Genomic DNA, 19,896 nt, shown 5'->3' with positions numbered 1-19,896 from the left:
ACCACATTAGAGACAGCCGGCTGTATTCCGGAACCAGTTCCGGGTGTCTCGCCGGAAATGGCCAAGTATAAAAGTGAACCAAACCGATGCATGCGACACATCAAACAGCGACATTTTCGATAATCTTATGAACGGTAAGCAGGAGAATAGTATCAGACCATATCTGAACCGGTAGTTGTCCGGAACCGGTTCCGGGGGTCCCGACGGATGTGGCCAAATATAAAAGAGTACCAAATCCATGCATGCGATACAACAAATAACGGCTTTTCTGATAACCTGATGACTGGTTATCAAAGAAATAGGTTAGGACCACATTAGGGGCAGCCGGTAGTGCCGTAACCAGTTCCGAGTGTTCCTCCGAAAGCGGCTAAATATAAAATTGAACTAAACCTATGTATCCGACACAGCAAAACTAGGATTTTTTGATAACCTTATGAACGTTAGTAAGCAAACAGGTTCAGACCGGTGAAAAAAAAAATGTTTTACGCATATGGTCAAATCTCAACCGTTACGTAGTAATTGAACTTTACATGTTTTTGACTTTGCTTGTCTCAAGCTGGCTATAACTTGAAAATGGTCAAACTTATCGCATTTGAAAGATTATTAAATTTGCTACCAAAAAGATCTTGGAATCTATTGGTTTAGTTTTCGACTCTTAAACCATGCAATATTGATATATTTGGTATGGGGAAGACTTCCAGAGTCCAAATTGGCGATCAGGATATCCAAAATGGCGATCTAAAATTTAAGATAGCGGCTCCGAATTCAATATCGCGGCTGTTTAGAGCCTGAAACAATGCATTATTGGTATATTTGGTATGGGGATGATGTCTGGATTCCAAAAATGGCGACTATAACATCCAAGATGGTGGTCCAAAATCCAAGATGGCGGTTCCAAATTCAAGATGGCGGCTGTTTAATGAAGTATATTTTTCGTAGCGAAGATGCCTGGACGCCAAAAATGGCGACCAGAAAATCCAAGACGGCAATCTTTAATCCTAAATGGCGGCTTCAAATTCAAGAGAGCGTCTTTTTCTTAAGAGTTTTAGCCTCATACATTAAAAGCCAGATAAACGATATGATTTCTGGTATCATGAAATGGATTTCTGTTAATTCTATCAAAGTGCGATATACATCAACATTTCGCTTGAATTTTATTGAAATGGGGTTTCGAAGGCACGAGAAAGGTGCCATCACCGCTAGGTGGATTAATTAGGGTTTTTTTTGTAAATTTTTCTAGCAAATACTGTATGTTGTTTTTTTAAGTAAGAGGGTAAAACTATACCAAATATCTGTGAGGACCACGACCAAAGTTCTCAAAGCATTTTCTTTTGAATAACAGGGTGGTGTTAAGACAAACAACAATTTCAAAATAGGTACAGGCCAACACTGTCAATTTGTGTACTTATTGCTAATGTAAGAACAAAAAAAAACACTCGGGCACGTTTAATGCTGCCAGTGAGCTATTCGCTCTTAGAACGCATAGTGGCACAGCCGAAAGCAGATGCGGTGGGAATTGAACCCGCGCTTCCCAGCACGATGTGATTGAATACTTGGTGACACTCGCCGCATGGCCACGAAGCCACACAATCATACAGTCAAGAATCGCGACACGAGGTAAGACACAACACTTGTGGTTGTGTCTTATCTCGCATCGCGATTCGTGATTGACGGACCATATGTATTGAACTTTTGCGGATATTTCAGAACAGAAAAGAGTTATTATACATTTGTATTCGTTTTCATGAATGTGTTTATTGAACTCACTTAAACTCAATTAATCATCGCCCAAAGGACAAACTCCGCCCGTTTCGGGAAACAGCTGTTGGCAAACGTTGTCTACGGAGTGTTGAATTTCGTTGCCAAATCGACGGGCACTCGTATCTTCCACGTACGTTTCACAGCCATATCCGATGCAGAGGTCCCGATAGTGAAACAGTAGACCTTCCGTTTCTGGGACCCGATACTCGTTGGTGTCTAAAGGAATACAAAGTAAAAATGAAACATTATTTTCCAGTAGGTATTTCGAACTCACCTCTCATCGCTCGCCACACAAAATGATTGCCCGCTTCGATGACGTTTCTCCCGACGGCCACGTACTTGCTCCGATTGTGATGCATCAGTGGCTTCTTGGTCCGCATAGTCCGGAACTGAGTGTATAAATAAGTATTGTTTGCCCACCCGGGCGGTAACTTGGAAAAATCTTCCTCGTAAAATCCGTAGAAAAATACCGCCTCAAAGTTGAACGAATGGACATCGAAACGCCCCTGGCGATCCAAATATTGGACCAGCGTTTCTTCCTCGGCGACGGCTGCGGTGGTATCGTTGTTTTTCGGCACTATTACCCTCAGCGGGAGAAGGAATTCGTCGAAATCCACCAGAGCTGTGTAGTGGAAATCTCCCACTAGCGTTGCCCGGTAAAGGCAATCGTTCAGGGCAGCGAAAATTCCCTCGTAGCGCAGATCCTTTTCGAATTCGTATCCTATAATGCACAGTAGGTCAAAGAGTTATTTTTGTATTATTTGGAAAAAGAAAATCTCTCGAAATGTGCATTGTTTTTGAGTATGCTGATAATTATCTAAGTAACAATAAAACAAAAACAAATAAAATCAATTCCTTAACAGAAATTGAAAATAGTTGATATAAATAATGAAACGAATTAACTTCATCAAGAAACAGCAGCACAAAGATAGTGCAATTGCTCAAACGCAGGAGAGTAAGGAAAGAAACGATATGCGGAGATTTTATGCACCTGTCAAAGGTGTGCGATATAATACTACATCAGTGCCGGCTATGTGCAATGACCAGGAAGAACATGTACTGAATGGTGACAGTTAGGTGGAAGGAGCACTTCGACGATTTGTTGAATAGTAATAATGAGAAAGCAATCGCCAATTGGTAATCTCAAAAAGTCAAAATCTAATTGTTTTCAAAACACTTGGCACTGCAATTGAAAAGGTCCATCGCACCAACCATCACCGCACTCACCCTCCAGGTTCCACTGGAGTACCTCGACCACGTTTCGCTCCCGGTAGTAACTCATCACCCGGTCCACCTCGGCCGTGACGGATTTATTGTAGAAGTAGAACCGTTCGGCCCCGAGCAGTTGCCAGTACTCGACGAACTCGACGATCCGTGCCGCGTTGCTGTAATTGTGATGGGCCGGCCCGACGCAGATGGCCAACTTCCGGCGGGGCGGCGTGCGGAGCAGAAAGTCCTGGTGCCGGCTGGGATAGCTGGAATTAAACGGTTGGTAAGTGAAATGGTGTAACGTTTGCAGGGAGGAAGAAGACGTGAATATGGGGGGAGTGACTCCGGATAAAGAGCAAATTGCCGACAATTATCTTGCCCGCTGGGGGCCTTTCTTGTGCATTTTTATTTCTCTACTGTTTTGTTTAGATAAAAGGTATAGAGGGTGTGGTGAGAGAGTGAACAGCTGGGACCTTGAAATAGGCTTTTCAATTAGGATTCTTGCAATCGTAGGAAAAAATACTGTTCGTTTCAGGCTTGTGTTTCAGGTGTTATATGTGTTGTCCGTTGTCGAATGTTAGTAATGTTCAGTCTGTAGAGGCCGCAAGGTCGAAGACGGTGTAATTGTCTTTTTTTTTTAAACTCCACTCACTTTTTCTTTCCAGTAAACCAACCTTATACCTAATCTACTAGTACTAGTACTGTTCTGGACACAACCTAATTCTATTTAGGTAACGTTGCCTGAATAGATTTTACCTCGATGGATTCTACCTTAATAGAAGTTTGACTGTAGAGGTATTTTTTTAAATAATTTTCTCTCAAATATCAAGAAGTCATTTTCTTTCGATCGTAGTACGCACCTGTTAAGAAGTTAAGAAATGATAACTTAACTAGTAGTCTTTCCCTGCGTGATTTTTTTTTTGATCTCGTAACTAAATTTTCATCTATAAATGGATTTTTTCAGAATTTCTTCTAAAAGTTCCACAAGATTTTCTCTATCGAGTTCTTCTGGATGTTCCTCCAAGAATTAATTGCTTGAAATTCCTTCAGCGAATTTCTCCGGAAGTTCCGCCAGTAGCCAATGGATATTTTCTATACAGAATTCTTCATCGTATTGCTTCTTTTCATTTAAAATTCCTAAATGTTTCAGCAATTTTCTCAATATTTTTATTTTTGCAAAGTGCATTTATTAACACTTGAATTAATAAATGCACTCTGCATTGTATTATAATAATTTATTCTGGAAAATTTTCTATGAACTTGCAAAACTTTCATATAGGTTTTTCCTAAAGGAATTCCATTTTTTTCTTGTAAGTTTTAAGCTGCGACTAGTTCTTTGCTGCCTACGTTTTTTCACGTATTATTGCACTTCTTCCAAGAGTATAACCTTTGAATTCGTTCAGACTATTCATACTGAAGCGCCAGAAGGAGCACAAGGGCGCCGCCTATAAGAGGCTGGCAGAAGAGATCCTTGGTGAGGGTGTGCAGGTGAGGGCTCTGACACATGAGGCGACTCTGAAGGTCAAGGACATTGACGAGATCACCGAAGTGGAAGAGCTCGTCACGGCACTGCGGCAACAGTGCGATGTGCAGGTGGCCGCCGCAGCCGTTAAGCTACGGAAAGGGCCAGCAGGGACACAGATAGCTTTGGTTCAGCTACCTGTGGCGGATGTTAAAAAGTCCGTTAAAGTAGGGAGTAGAAAGGTGGGCTGGTGTGTATGTCACCTGACATTCCACGAGCCACCAGAGGTTTGCTTCAGGTGTCTGGAACCAGGACACAAGTCGTGGGACTGCAAAGGCCCCGACAGGCGCAAACTGTGTAGGCGATGCGGCGCTGAAGGTCATAAGGCCCAAAGCTGCATGAGTCCGCCCATCTGCATGATCTGTACCGGGAAATCCTCGAAAAACAGACATCCGATGGGTGGTCCAGGGTGCCCGGCCTTCAAGAAAGCCGCAGTTAACAACAAATCACAGTGCAGGTAACGCAGCTGAACCTGAACCACTGTGATGCGGCTCAGCAACTGCTCTGTCAGGCGGTTTCTGAGTGGGAGACGGATATCGCCATCATTTCGGACCCATACCGAGTACCCGCCGGCAACGGCAACTGGGTCTCGGATGGGACCAGGAAAATGGCGGCGATATGGACGACGGGTAAATACCCCGTGCAGGAGTTGGTGTCTACTACCTATGAGGGCTTCGTGGTCGCCAAAGTAACGGGGTCTTCTTCTGTAGCTGTTATGCGCCTCCGCGGTGGCCGATCGAGCGGTTCACGCAAATGCTGGACCGCTTAACGACCGTGCTAACAGGGCGAAGGCCGGTGGTAATAGCGGGTGACTTTAATGCCTGGGCTGTGGAATGGGGAAGCCGTTTCACGAACCAGCGGGGTCAGATCCTGCTAGAAACACTGGCCATCTTAGATGTCGACTTGGCTAACGTCGGTACCAAGAGTACCTATAGTCGAAACAGAGCGGAGTCAATTATTGACGTAACCTTTTGTAGTCCTGGCCTAACAAGTAGTCCGAACTGGAGAGTAGATGATGGCTACACTCACAGCGACCACCTGGCGGTTCGCTACAGTATCGACTACAACAACAGCAGACAGCGGATTGAAGAACAGGCGGCTAGGCCAAGGCCAAGCCCTCGCAGGTGGAAGACATCATACTTCGACAAAGAGGTATTTAGGGAGGCGCTCCGCCGTGAGCGAAACTTAATCGGTTTAGACGGCGACGAGCTGGATGATGCACGGATGCAGACGGCGACGGCGGCGGATGCAGCGAGCACGATCAGAGGAAAAGCGAAACGAACGGCGCACACAGGCGTAAATGGGCCAAATTCCTGGCCATAAGCCGAAAATATTTTTTCAGGGTTTTCCAGAGTCTAATATTTTTTAAAGATAAATGAAGTAATGCTTCATCATGTGGCAATCATTAAAATACTTTGGGATGCATATTTTTTTAAGAATAAATGCCGAAATTTGATGATTTTCTCTACTGGTTTTTTCTTTTGCATCATAACTCATCGCAAGATCTTCAATTATCGAAATATTGACAATTTGAAAAAATAAACTGAGTATGTAACACAATTCTCCTGATAAGGGTGTATCATTTAAACAAAAAACTTCACCTGGTTTCATTTGTTTTGCTCTCTTACAGAAGAGTTTTCAAAATCATGTTTTTGTCAATTTTGAACCATTTTCAGCATTCAAAAAGTTTTCAGATTCTGCAGCATTCCGCGATCTGGGTAAAAATACAATAAAATATGAAGCATATCCTTTGTGAATCGCAAGAGAACGGGTACCAGAAAGTACCAGACGAAAAAATAAATCATTTTGAAATTTACACCTTTTTAACTAATTTTTAGTTACAATTTAGGTTTAATTTCGAAAAAGCAACTTCGTTTCGACTGCTTTTTCAATGAACGGCCACTTATTCTCGGTAGATAGAATCATAGCAGAATGCAAATCTATTCTTCTATCTCTTAACAAAATGTGTCAAATGGAATTAATTCAGTGAATTTGAGCAGAAATCTCCATAGAGTAATGCGGGGCAAAAGTTCGCACGGGGCAAAAGTTCGCAGTGGGTCTTTTTCTGAGCACGATTTAAGAACCCAAACAAATCTGCATGGGTTCGACACATAATCAGGTCAGCTACTGGTCAATAAAATTTGGAACAATTTCGTTATGGTTTGGCAGAGTTACGCGAAAAAATGTGTTTTTAGGGGTTTTGATAGAATTTTTGGAGCTTTTGGAATAAGAATTTGTAGTAACAGGAAGAAGAAGAATCTCATAACCTCTTTATGTCGGAGAATCGTTATTCCATAGTAGTTCGCGAGGTGCACTCGAATAAACAATAAACTACTAGTGCTTCTTGCAGGAAGGGACATTGTTAAAACCTCGACAGTGGGGCAAAAGTTCGCAGTAGCTGTGGGGCAAAAGTTCGCACTAGATTTCTGAGTCTAGTACATCAATATACTTACAGAATCTTTAAAGCAATGATAATATCGTATAGAAACTACTACATATGCATAATATGAGTAGTATGTACCCAGAAATCTGTGCGACAGAAAGTCTGAACTTAGTTTTGTAAGAAGATTGATTGTAAGGCAAACATTATGTTCACGCATTTAAATTAATAAATAAAAAATGGCTAAAAAACATTTTAAAACATTTTCTTCGTCATCCTCGTCATGTTTGTTTCGTATGTTTCTGAAGGTCTTTTGTTCATCTACTTTACCGGGGTCTTTCATAGCTTAGTTTGTAAATTCACAGTTATAGTCCTTCACCATACTGACGAGGACAAGGTTCGATAACAGCCCCGGTCAACAGTTTTGCTGCATATTTGATTTTTTTTCATGTATTTTGTTCAACACGTATCTCTATGTTTACCTCACAATGTATTTTGAAAACTTCAGTAACGCTGTAAAGGACAGCTCTTAGTTAATAGTTGTGGAAGTCTTCATAAAACATACTCTATACAAAAGCTGAACACCAGGTCGTATTCCAGTTGGGTCGTAATTCTAAGAACAGAAAGAAACAGATTTCATGGCTAGAATGAAAAGATGAACATGAATTAACATGAAATAAATGAACATCACACCAACAAACTACCCTGTGCAAGGTGCGAACTTTTGCCCCGCATAATGCGAACTTTTGCCCCCACTATGGGGCAAAAGTTCGCATTGGAGTACTTGTTTTAAAAATTGTATTACTAAAACTACAAATGGAACGCGAAATAATCTAGTACTACGTTTTGAAGGCAACATGATAAGGATCCGTTTAACGAAGAAAAACGATATTATTTTCTTTTCGTTCAATAGTTATTTTGTGAAGTCTGTTAGGTGCGAACTTTTGCCCCGCATTACTCTACACCGATAAACGCCTAAATGTATGCAATGCAGTAGTAATCTAATGTAGCTAGAACTGTTGTGTTCAAAATTTGTTATAAAAAAACCAAAAACAACTGAAATAAAGAGCTCACTATTTGTAGCATGTAATCATATGTTGATGCACCGTTAAGAAAATATTTTCAGATAAATATTGCTTTTTATAGCTAAACTCATTGAGTTTTTCACTCAGTATTCTACGAACTTACTTTTATGTATAAAGTTGTGTTGAAATGCCATGTTTTAATAGAAAAATTGAAACTGATATATTCCACACGTCTTCTATCATCATGTTCAAACTCCTAAAATTTCAATCCATGATTATTTTTTGAGTTTTGATGTGTTTTCCAGGGCACTATAAAAGTTACCCCAAAATGAAAATGTGATTCCCAAAATATCTAGAAAAGGTACAACATTTAAACTGAGTTTAAGGGTCCGTTCAAAAATAACGGCCCATATTCCCAAAAATTGTGAAGATAGAACAATTGTTCAACAAGTTTCCCAATTATGACACTCCTTACAACTTTGCTGAAGACATAAACACGTTATCTACACTTATAAAATAATTGAATTTCTCTCACACTTCTAGGAGAATTTCTATGAAACGAGGTGGTCCTTGTTTCCAAACAATATTTTTCATGGAAATATAATTATTTTTCAGTTCTCTGTTGTCAAATAAAAATGTTCGATGCTTCAAGCGATTTTTGGAGGTGAAAATAAACGTTGTCCTTGGAAAGGTTATAAGAAATCATGTCTAGCCTTTAAGTGGATTAATATGGCTATTTATGATCCAAAATGCTTCCTCAATATCTAAATTCACAATATTATCGCTAGTACATACATAATACACCATAAAAACGTGTTGAAACCTTTTGGCCATGAATTGGACCCTGTTACTCCAGTGTGCGGCGGGTGGTGTTCGCCGCTGCAAAAGCCGCGCTTAAGACCGAGATAAGAGCAAGCAAAAAGGCCTGCTTTGAGGGTCTCTGTCAGAGTGCCAACACGAACCCGTGGGGTGACGCCTACAGGATCGTTATGGCCAAGACGAGAGGTGTGATGGCTCCTACAGAGCAATCTCCAGAGATGTTGGAGGGGATCATTGGAGGACTTTTTCCACGTCATGATCATAGTCCTTGGCCTCCTTTCGTAGGACAGCCAGGGACTGGGCTGGCGATGAGGAGAGGGTCACCGATGTGGAACTTGCGGGGATAGCTAAGTCCCAGGTCCGAACGGAGTTCCGAACCTGGCCTTAAAAGCCTGGTACTATTGCCAAAGGCGGGGAAACCACCCGGAGACCCGTCGGCATATAGACCAATATGCTTGATTGACACGGTGGGGAAGGTGCTCGAAAAGATCATCCTTAATAGAATGTTGAGGTTCACTGAGGGCGAAAATGGTCTTTCGAGCAACCAGTACGGCTTCCGCAAGGGGAGGTCCACCGTAGACGCTATCTTCTCGGTTACAAAAACCGCCGAGAAAGCACTCGAGCCTAAGAGGAGATGAATCCGCTTCTGCGCGGTAGTGACTCTGGATGTAAGGAATGCGTTTAATAGCGCCAGCTGGTCTGCTATTGCCGGATACCGGAGTACTTGTACAAGATTCTCGAAAGCTACTTTCAGAATCGCGTACTAGTTTACGACACGGAAGTGGGTCGGAAGTGCTTTCACATAACCTCAGGTATCCCCCCAGTCAACCAGTGATCGTATAAGATGTTGCATAAGATGATAAAGTGGAGGCGATATGCGTACATTTTACATGCGCCTAAATGGAAGCATGCACGCATATGGCCTCCACTTTATCATCGTATGCAACATCTTATACGATTACTGGTTGTTTGGGCCGCAAGACAGAGGTGACGGTTGTTAACAACCGGAAGTCGGAGCAGCAGACGGAGATCAGTGTAGAAGAGTGCACTATCCTGTCAAAGCGCTCCGTCAAACACTTGGGCGTGATGATCGACGATAAGCTTACCTTCGGTAGCCACGTCGATTATACCTGTAAAAGAGCCTCCACAGATATTGCGGCACACACTGGGGCAGAACGCAGTTATGGACAGACAAAACCTCTAGTGCTTTGGATATCCATCCTAGAGGTTTGGTGTCTTTAGAGAAGTGTCTTGTAAGAGTTTTGACTAAAACCTGGTAACTCAATAATTGATCTAGTTGCAACTGATCTAGATCAGTTTTAGCCTTTTATAGAAGCGTCATAGAAGAAAACTTTCTTCGGCAAAGTTGTTCATTCTGATATTTTTGTCATTTCTTCCGAAGACACTTATACTCTATAATGCACACGAAAGGCACAGTGGGCTGCTTTACTGAAAATGTCGAAAAAAATCGATTTTGATCAATATTTTGAAGTAAAAAAAATCAGAAAAAAGAATTCGAACGTTAGGTTAGCAAAAATTTATAAGAAAAATCTTTCAAATTTGATTAGGTAAAGCGAAATAGTTTGCATGAGTCGTTAATTTAGATGTTAATTGACCAATTAACCTTTTGATTGCTTAAAAAAAATATTTCCAAGCTTGATGGCTTGCAGTCAAAAAAGGCCAAAATCGCATATTTTGCCCTATAAATTGAGGTATAGCTCAAAATTGTGACTTGTTAGAGCAAATCTGAGCCCGGATTCGGATTCAGCAGCCCAAAATCCTTCGGAGACACATAAGTTTGCTCTTGAGACAAAAAAATGTTGCGCAGTGTTATCAGTATATAATATATTTTACGATAACTTCAATCTGTGAACTGCAGCAAAAAATCTCGATATGTTACATTGCTCTCTCGCTACGTTTATCAGGCATATGCTCTAAGATAGTCGAACACATAGAATTGGTTTCACCACCTTCCGCTATTATATGAGTATATATATACAAAAATATTATTACTTGAGGTCCCTCTCAATAAAAATCTAGATATACATTCATAAGGAACATATTGATCTAAAAAACGCCAAACCAATTTTATTAAAAATGTGCTTCATCACAAAAATTCTCCAGGCAGCAAAAAATAATCCAAAAAATTGTTTTCCATCATGATAGGTTTTTAAAAAAATGGCCTCAATTGCTAATTTTTATTTATTTTAGAGATGATTTCATACTAGTATATAGCAAAAGCCCCGAGTTACCCCACTTTTCTTTCCCCACTGTATCGATGCTAGTGGTATTGACATGTTTTGGCCAAACAATTAGCTGCCTTCGCCTGCTGCTTCATGAGTTATTAAATAAATTGTAAATCACCTCTTTTTTGTTATTTAAATAAGAAAAACCTCCAATTTCCGTGATTATGTAAGTTTTTGTTATGGAATAATCTTTTTCTTACATAGTTTTGCTAACCTAACGTTCGAATTTTTTTTTCTGATTTTTTTACTTCAAAATATTGATCAAAATCGATTTTTTTCGACTTTTTCAGTAAAGTAGCCCACTGTGCCTTTCGTGTGCATTATAGAGTATAAGTGTCTTCGGAAGAAATGTCAAAAATATCAGAATAAACAACTTTGCAGTAGAAAGTTTTCTTCTATGACGCTTCTATAAAAGGCTAAAACTGATCTAGATCAGTTGCAACTTATCTAGATCAATTATTGAGTTACCAGGTTTTAGTCAAAACTCTTACAAGACACTTCTCTAAAGACACCAAACCTCTAGGATGGATATCCAAAGCACTAGAGGTTTTGTCTGTCCATAACTGCGTTCTGCCCCAGTGTGCGGCACTGTCCCGGATTATGTCCAATAGCTCTGCGGTGTACGCCAGTAAGCGCAAGCTTCTGGCTAGTGTTGCTACGTCCATACTTAGGTATGGCGGCCCGGCGTGGGGCACCGCGCTAAGGGGCCGTTCATAAACCACGTAGACTTTTTGGGGGAGGGGGGGGGTCTGGCCAAAGTCTACGCTCCATACAAATTTCAAAAATTTTGTATGGACAAAAGTCTACGAGGGGGGAGGGGGGGGTCTGAGATGGCCAAAATTTGGTCTACGTGGTTTATGAACAGCCCCTAAGTACTAAATGCTACCGACGGAAGCTGAAAAGTACTTACATGCTTATGTGCCTGAGGGTTGCGAGCGCGTACCGTACCGTGTCACACGACGCTCTCTGCGCCATTACTGGTATGGTGCCTATCAGCATTCTTATCAGTGAGGATATGGAGTGCTTCGAAATGCGCGGCACAAGAGGCATACGCAGGACTGCCAGGATGGCCTCCATGGTCAAATGGCAGCGCGCGTGGGACAGTTCCACCGCAGGAAGGTGGACCCATAGGTTGATACCGAGGGTAGATAGTTGGATTAATAGGCGCCATGGGGAAGTTACATTCCACCTGACACAGGTCCTTACAGGTCATGGTTGCTTCCGACAGTATCTACACCGTTTCGGGCATGCGGATTCTCCCGAATGCCCAATGTGCAATGGTTTAGAGGAAACGACGGAACACGTTTTGTTCGTGTGCCCGCGTTTTCGCACAATGCGTGACCGCATGCTTGCCACATGCGGGGAGGATACAACTCCGGACAACTTGGTCCAGAGGATGTGTAGGGATGAGGTTAGCTGGAATGCCGTTTCAACGGCTATCACCCATATCGTCTTTGAGCTACAGAGGAGGTGGCGCGTGGACTCGGAGAATGGCTAGTCCAGATGCAGTACAAGAGGTGGTCCAGGGGTTCGGAGTCGGCTTCGTAGGTCATACCGGTGCCCTGCGGTCGTGTTCGACCCTTACAGCGATTAAGTGGCCGCGGAGAGGAAGTCCCGGTAGCGGTGCTGTCGTGGCGTCGGTCTATTGGGTTGGATCCGAGCCCGCGGTTGGAAAGGGGTCCCCGGCAAGGGTCGGGGTAGGTGAGACCCTGCTGTCTGCAACCTACGGGTGCATCTGATAGGGCCTGAAGGGTAGTGATACCCTTCCTTTGCGGGCAGGTCAGATCGGATTGCACGTGGGCATCAGTTCTTGATGTCTGCTAAGCAGTTGGGCGCGGGCGGGGTTGACCCTGCCCGCCTTCCGAGGACAAAGGGAGTGGCGAGGACCACTCGGGAAACTGGCAAAGCGCCAGCATGCTACCGTGATGGACTCTCCAGAGCGAGTCATCGATGTTCGTTGCTGCTAGGCTACGGCAGCTAACCTTGTGGGTGCGATATGCACTAGCCCCTCTCTGAAGCAATACCTTCTTGGTGGTTCCGGAGAGACGTAGGGTTTGGCGACCATAGGAATGTGTTTTAGTGGGTCGAGGAGAGAGTAGTCCTGGCTTTTACTAGTGTTGTAGAAGACGGCCTTAACCCCACACTACCCTCACCTTCCTGTTAGGGTGTCTGTTGAGCAGATTTATCCCCCTATGGTTTAGAAGGAAAAAAAAAAGACTATTCATACTGCTAGAAGAATATTTGGGAATAATTTCGAAGGCATGCGTTACATCACAATTGATATAAAGCAGAATCAACAATTCCTCGCCACAACACTCGGTTCCTAGCTACAGTCCTCCATCCTCGGCCACGTCCCAAATTTGCCAGATCGTTCTGCAGCTGATCCACCCACCTTTCCAGGTCTTCTTTTACCATCCGGATCTCTAGCAAATACCAGCTTTGCAGGGTTGCTGTCCGGCTTTCACAGAAGATGCCCTGCGCGTCGTTTCCCTCCAGCTTTTGCCACATTTTTGGAAGTTAGCAAAGCCTCTAAGGTTTGTATGCAAAATAGCACTGGGATTATGTACTTGATGTTTTACCTTAAGGTAAACTCTTACAATTTTTCGACGAATTCTTTAAGGAATTTATTGTGCAATATTTTGTAGATTTTTCTACGAGAATTCTTCAAGACATGTCTCAAAAGTTTTTATTTTAGGGATAGATCTAGAAGTATCACTAGGAACATGTATTCCTTCGGAAATACGCCCACAGATTGTTCTAGGAATACTGTCAGAAAATCCCCAAAGAACTTTATTAGAGGATTTCTGCAAGATTTTCCCTTGGATTTCTTCAGATATTCCTATATTCTTTAAAGAGTACTTCCTGATATTTGTACCAGAAATTTCTTCAGGGATTCTTTCTCAGATTCGTTCATGCCTTTTCTGGGATTCTTTCAAAAATATTTCTAGATACTCTTCAGAAGTTCTTTAGGGGGATTTCTTCAGAAATTTCACCCATGAAGTTTTTCATAAATTTTAAAGTTTTAATGAAAATTCTATAGAGATTCATCCGGAAATTCTTCCAAGGGTTCCTCCATCAATTCCTTGCACAATTTCTTCAGGAGTTCTTACAAAAAATCATTCAAGGGTTTATCTAAGAATCTTCTAAGAATCCTGTGGTTCCGTCTGGCATATCTTTTGGAATACGTTCAGAGATTTCTTTTAGAATTATTAAAGATACTCCTCCTGAGATTTTATTTTTCTCGGAAGTTATATTCCAGAAAATGCTCAGAAAATACTGGAAGAAACATTTTAAGTATCCTCGAATAAATTTCCAACAAATCCCTGCAAGTTTGTATAAAAGAGATTCTTGATAAATTTCTGGAAGCAACTTTAGAAGTTATCTCTGGAGGTATTCCTGAAAATATACAAGGGAGAATACTCAATCTAGCCGGGGCCCGTGGTGCAATTGGTCACACGTTTGCTTCATAAGCAGATGGTCACCCCGGATCTACCCAGCCCCGGCGCTTTCGTCAGTTGCTCTTTCCTCCTGAGAGCAGCTGACACTGACCCTCTTCTTAGCCCATGACTCTAACGGACCCGGATACATGGACATCGGCGAACGGTACCTCATAATGGATTCCCAACCGGACTGGAAACAGGAACAATCAACAGCCACACATCAACATTGTCGTGCTCATCACTCTACCATGATAGGGTAGAAAGTGAAAGCAGCGCAACGGCAACCAGTTCAATGTAGCACAGTTAGAATAGAATATTTGGAATTAGAATAGAATACATTTGGGCGCTGTACAAAGTGAAAGTACAATTGGAATCGCTCACGCTGTGCCCTGGTGGACAATAGAGCTGTAAACCAGGTTAAGTGATTGAAGAATAATAAAAAAAAAAAACAATATTCTGAAGAAGTCTTTGGAAAAACTTTTGGAGATCCTGAAGATTTGGACGAATTCATTAACCAATTTTATTTCTCTGTTGTATGTTCGATTTTAACTTGTGAATACTTGCTCAATTTAATAAGCATTTATAGGGCTCTTCTATCGCTCAGCAAGAAGACAGTCCCCTAGCAACCGAAATAGTTTCATACTTTCACAAATGACTGCATGACAGGCAAACCGTTCCCTAGCAGGGACATCAAAATGCAGCCGTCTTGCATTAAAACCCGATTCGGGATGGTTCCATTAGGGTTAGCTTTCCTAGACAAAATCAAGCTATGAATACAGAACAAATACTGTTACCAAGGAGACCTTCAGCCAAATAGAACACTGCTCCAAGATTGACTGATGGACCGAAACCAATAAATGAAACCTCGTTATCCTGCGATCGGAAATTGTTACACAAAAGGGTAACCGGGCATATTTATGTTTTTGTGTTGTATTGTATCATATTAATGATACGTGTTGTAAGTGTTGAATTGTGGCGTTGTCTTATTGTGTATTTGTAGTGTTCTGTTTTATTTTTCGCAGCTGAGCGACAAGCGTGAACTGAAAAGAGCATTTGTAGGGTTCCATAATATTCGCGTAATAATTCTTGAAATAATTCATGGACAATTTCTGAAGGGATTGATGTATGAAAATCTTTGAAATACTACTCGGAAAATATTTTTTTAAGAAATAAAATAAATGAGAAAATATTTTTGAAGAAAATTTTGACAGAATACCTGGGAACCTGACAGAAGTAGAGAACTTTCTGCAGGTTTTCATTGGAGATTATCTTTAAAAAATCTTTAAAAATGCCCAGGAACAGAAAAAGTAGATTCTGCTGGAATTGTTAGGGGAAATTACCTGAAGCATCACTAGAAAATGTTCTAACAGAATACCTCTAGGTTCCTGCAGGGATCTTCGGTATGCATAAATCCCAAGCCATCCCTAGAGGAATACCTAAATGAACCTCTGGAGAAATTACAATATTGATTTTCAAAAGAGTTCCTGGCATACCTTCGAGTTCCTTAAGAAAACCCTACAGGAATTTCTTGAAAATCTCTGTGAAGAAATCCGCCAGAATTTTTTTAAGAAATTTTTAAAGAAACCCCGAATGAAATTCATAGAAGATTTTTTTTAATTTCTGGAGGAAATTCTGATAATAATCCTAAATTAATTCCATCTACAATATTAAAGAAATACATGCAAGATGGATGAAATACATGCAAGAACTTCGAATGAAACCATTGACGTAATTTGTTAATGAATCCCTGAAGAAATTCAAAAACTAATTTCAATGTGAACCTTTTGAGGAATTTCTTGAGAAACTTCTTGAGAAGATACACTGGAAATTTCTGAAGAAATGTTCAAAGACACACATGGACAAGAATGTCGCCATAAGGAATACATGGAGGAATTTGTGTAAGTATTATTGCTTAAATCATTCTCGGAAAACCTGCGAGAATTTTCTAGCTATGAAAATTTTGATTTTTATTAATCCTGGAAGAATTATTTAATTTTTTTTGGCGGAGTTCTAGGATAAAATAATGGTGAAAGTTCTCAAGAAGTACGTTAGAAAGAAACAGGTTTTGAAAGAACTCTCTTCAAAATCTTTTGAAGAATTTGTGCTAAGTACATAAAAGGAATTCTTAAAGAAAGGAAGAGTGCCACTTCCGTGATATAATATTATATAATAATCATTGAGAGGTTTCTCCAGAATAGATCTTAATAAAGCGCAAGATTGGAGGCCTTTCAATGCAAGCGTACCAGTATATGAGACGCTTAAAGTTATCTCTATAATTATTTTCTAATTTGATGGAGTGGACCTCGTTGGATGGTTAGAACACGTGTCCATCACGCTGAGGACCTGGGATCGAATCCCACTCCCGACAAACTCACAAAATGTGAGTTTCTTCCTTCGGAAGGGAAGTAAAGCGTGGGTCCCGAGATGTACTAGCCTAGGGCTAAAAATCTTGTTGATACAGATAAAAAAATCTAATAGGGTGCCTGTACCAGTTATCGCACTATCTAAGGAAAACTATTTCTACAAAAATAAGAAGAAGACCGACGAATGTCGTCGATATGTCAAATGATAGATTTGTTCGCATACATTACAGGAAAAATATAAAAACGGAGTCAAATCCACTTTTAGTATTTATTACGGCGTGTGCCAATAATGGAAACCCTGTACCAGTTATGGACACATTTTGTAATTTCGGTTCCACTTCGTACTATTTACATGCATTCCTTATGGGATTAGGATAACTGGTACACTATGGCAAAATAGGGTGCATAGATGCCGAAATTTTAAGGAAAATTATTTATTTCTATCATAATTTAAGAAAATTGTGAAGTTTGAATGAGTGCAATCAACTTTTGTGAACGTGATCCGTTGTTCACATATTTTTTCTTGTTGATTTCAACTAGGCAGCTGCACTTACAATTTATACAGCGCCTAAATGTATTCTATTCTAATTCCACTACATAATTCTTATTCGAACTGGTAGCCTTTGCGCTGCTTTCACTTTTCTACCTTGTCCATGGTAGAATGATGAACACGATGTTGCTGTGTGGCTCTTGTTCCAACTGAGCAACTGACGAAAAATTGCAAGTGCCGGGGCTGGGATCGAACCCATGACCATCCACTTATGAAGTGAACGTGTAGCCACTACGCTACGGGCCCCGGCAACGAAGCTATCTATATATTTTTCTTTTAAAAATATGTACTGTGCTTTCAGCCATATGTAGGAACGATTTCCAAAGTTTTTATTTCATGTTTTGGGCCTGGAAATATGTCATTTTTTTTTCGAAAGTTTGTCCTTTGATTACTTTTCTCTCAACCGGTAATTATTTTCTTCCGGGGATGATCCTAGATATTTCTGTGAAATTTGATCGTGATTTGCACGACAACTCCATCCAAGTTTCTGCATAATTCCTCGAGAGTTTTCGATTATGATCCATTGAAATTGAAAATTATTGCACAACTTCATACCAGCTGATTATATCTCAATTTTCATTGCAATCTCTCGAGAATTTCCTTCTAATTGCAATAGAATTTCGCGGAAGTATCACCTCCGACCGATGTAACCACACATTTTTTGATGTTCCTAGATTGACAAAAATGTACCTCTCGTTGCTATCAGTCTGCTTTCTTTTTTTTAATATTACGTATTTTATTAAGTTGCCGTTGTCAGCACTTCGCTTTCATTGAACTTTAGGCGAATAGGAAGTATGCATTGGAAATTCTCCGTTCTATTTTTGTCCGTTTTTCCTGCCAAATTTTGATTGAGGCTGTACAATCTACTTACTGTATCCCAACGAAGCTTGTCGGCTGCATCGCACTCAAGTCCTGGTCGTACGTTAACCCAACCTCCGCCGGAAGCTCGATATCAACCTGATGTTTGTTACCGACCAGTTTGCATACTACGTACGACGCCGAGAACTCCATTCCGAAGTTTTCGTGGATTGCATCCACCTGGTCGGCCCGATGCCACACGGTCCGGTTGTTTGCATACCTAAAGCCAAAAACTGCTCAATGAAAGTGTTGGAATTGCAGTGGCGTCGACTTTCACTCACCGGAAATGACAGTAGATCTCTCGGCGTCTAACTTTTAGTGGAAGAATGCTGAATATGCGCACGGTGCCGAATGGTAGAGTTCCTTCTGTAACTCTGAAGTTATCTGAAATAATATCAGAATATCATTACTGAACAAGAAAACAACAAGAAAAATCACTCACGAACAATCTCCAACCGAGGATCAAAATAGGCCGAGTAGATCTGAAGGCGGTCCGAGGGATCTCCAATCGGCTTCCATTGATCCACCTGATCGCTATAATTCTCAGAGTGGCCTAATCGCAACCGGATGCTTTTTTGGTAGAGAGGCAGGGTTTGGTAGATGTACTGTTGCTGGAAAATCAAGAAATCATTCAAATTCCACCCTCTGCGTTCGTCCCCAAACCATTCAACTTACGTACAACACCCGGGTGTAGAATAGATAGCCCAGCCCCAGGCACAGTATCACACTGAAAATGCCGTACTTGCGGATGAAGGTATTCGAGAACACCGCGCTGGTCAGCACGAAAGCTTTCGAGCGCGACTTGAGCGGATGGTATCTGATGCGGGATCGCATCTCCGACGACGCCCCGTCACGGTCCGATTCTTCCGACGATGAACGAATCATTACGTCGTCAGTAGAATATATCACAGTACAAGTACAACCAACAACACCACTTCAAATAGCCCCCATTCAATGCAGTGGATTCGAGTGTTTACGCATAACTGAATCGGTTTGCTTTTTATCGAAGTTCAGGTTTCGGTTGATAGATAACGAATCAAGTTTTTCCTAGGACTGATAAGAGATATGTGGGACGAAGGCGTTTTTGATTGAGACACGCCGGATTGCCATATGTTTACTGCATTCGTACAACGACGAAGTACAGTTTGACATTTCTCTTGGTTATGTATTATAATGCTTTTCACATCCGGTGCTATGGCGCAGCACAGTTTGAAGACGTTACGGCGCCAACTTGCAGGCCATGCATGGAACGCGTTAGGTTTTTTTTTTTGGATACATACACGCCATACACTCCCGATCAAAAGTGTAGGGTCACCCCCTCAAAACATGTCATTTTTAAGATCCATTTATCTGTTTATTTACATCTCGTTTCAAGAGCCTAGGCCTCATTCAAATGATAATAAGTAAAAAAAAACTTAAAACATAAATTGAGGAGAAACTTTTTCAAAAATATTTGCATCTTAACTTAACCTTTAGATACAAAATTTTCTTAAAACAAATTTGAATTCGGCAGTGTCATAGAGCGGTTATATAACCTATTTTCTACAAGTTTTCAACTGCTTTTGTCGACATTAGCTAAAAGGTTTAGAAAAAAAAAAATAAACTAATTTACTATTGATGTCATCGACCAAAAGTTTGGGTTACTTCAATAAAACATGGAAAAAGGATTTGTTTATATCTTTGTCATCTTTTATGCAATTTTAACTCTTTCTGGCTTATTTTA

General features: G+C 41.1%; 2 protein-coding genes across 2 annotated transcripts in view; one reads left to right on the top strand and one right to left on the bottom strand.

Moving 5' to 3' along the window:
* LOC134288597 (uncharacterized) overlaps positions 1-19,896 on the top strand; it is a 385,031-nt gene that overhangs the window by 284,689 nt on the left and 80,446 nt on the right. The gene's annotated exons all lie outside the window — the stretch shown is intronic.
* On the bottom strand, positions 1,730-19,172 carry LOC115269198 (beta-1,4-galactosyltransferase galt-1). The gene is made up of 7 exons (XM_029877640.2): positions 18,849-19,172; positions 18,616-18,784; positions 18,455-18,557; positions 18,187-18,393; positions 2,989-3,236; positions 2,036-2,482; positions 1,730-1,977 (listed from the first exon to the last, which is right to left on the bottom strand). Exons 1-7 carry the CDS (start codon positions 19,056-19,058, stop codon positions 1,778-1,780), a joined length of 1,584 nt encoding a protein of 527 aa, XP_029733500.1. The 5' UTR covers positions 19,059-19,172; the 3' UTR covers positions 1,730-1,777.

The sequence above is a fragment of the Aedes albopictus genome, chromosome 2, assembly GCF_035046485.1.
Source record: "Aedes albopictus strain Foshan chromosome 2, AalbF5, whole genome shotgun sequence".
Classification (NCBI taxonomy): domain Eukaryota; kingdom Metazoa; phylum Arthropoda; class Insecta; order Diptera; family Culicidae; genus Aedes; species Aedes albopictus.
The sequence above is the reverse complement of the archived record's forward strand: the minus strand, read 5'-3'. Positions and strand labels throughout refer to the sequence as shown.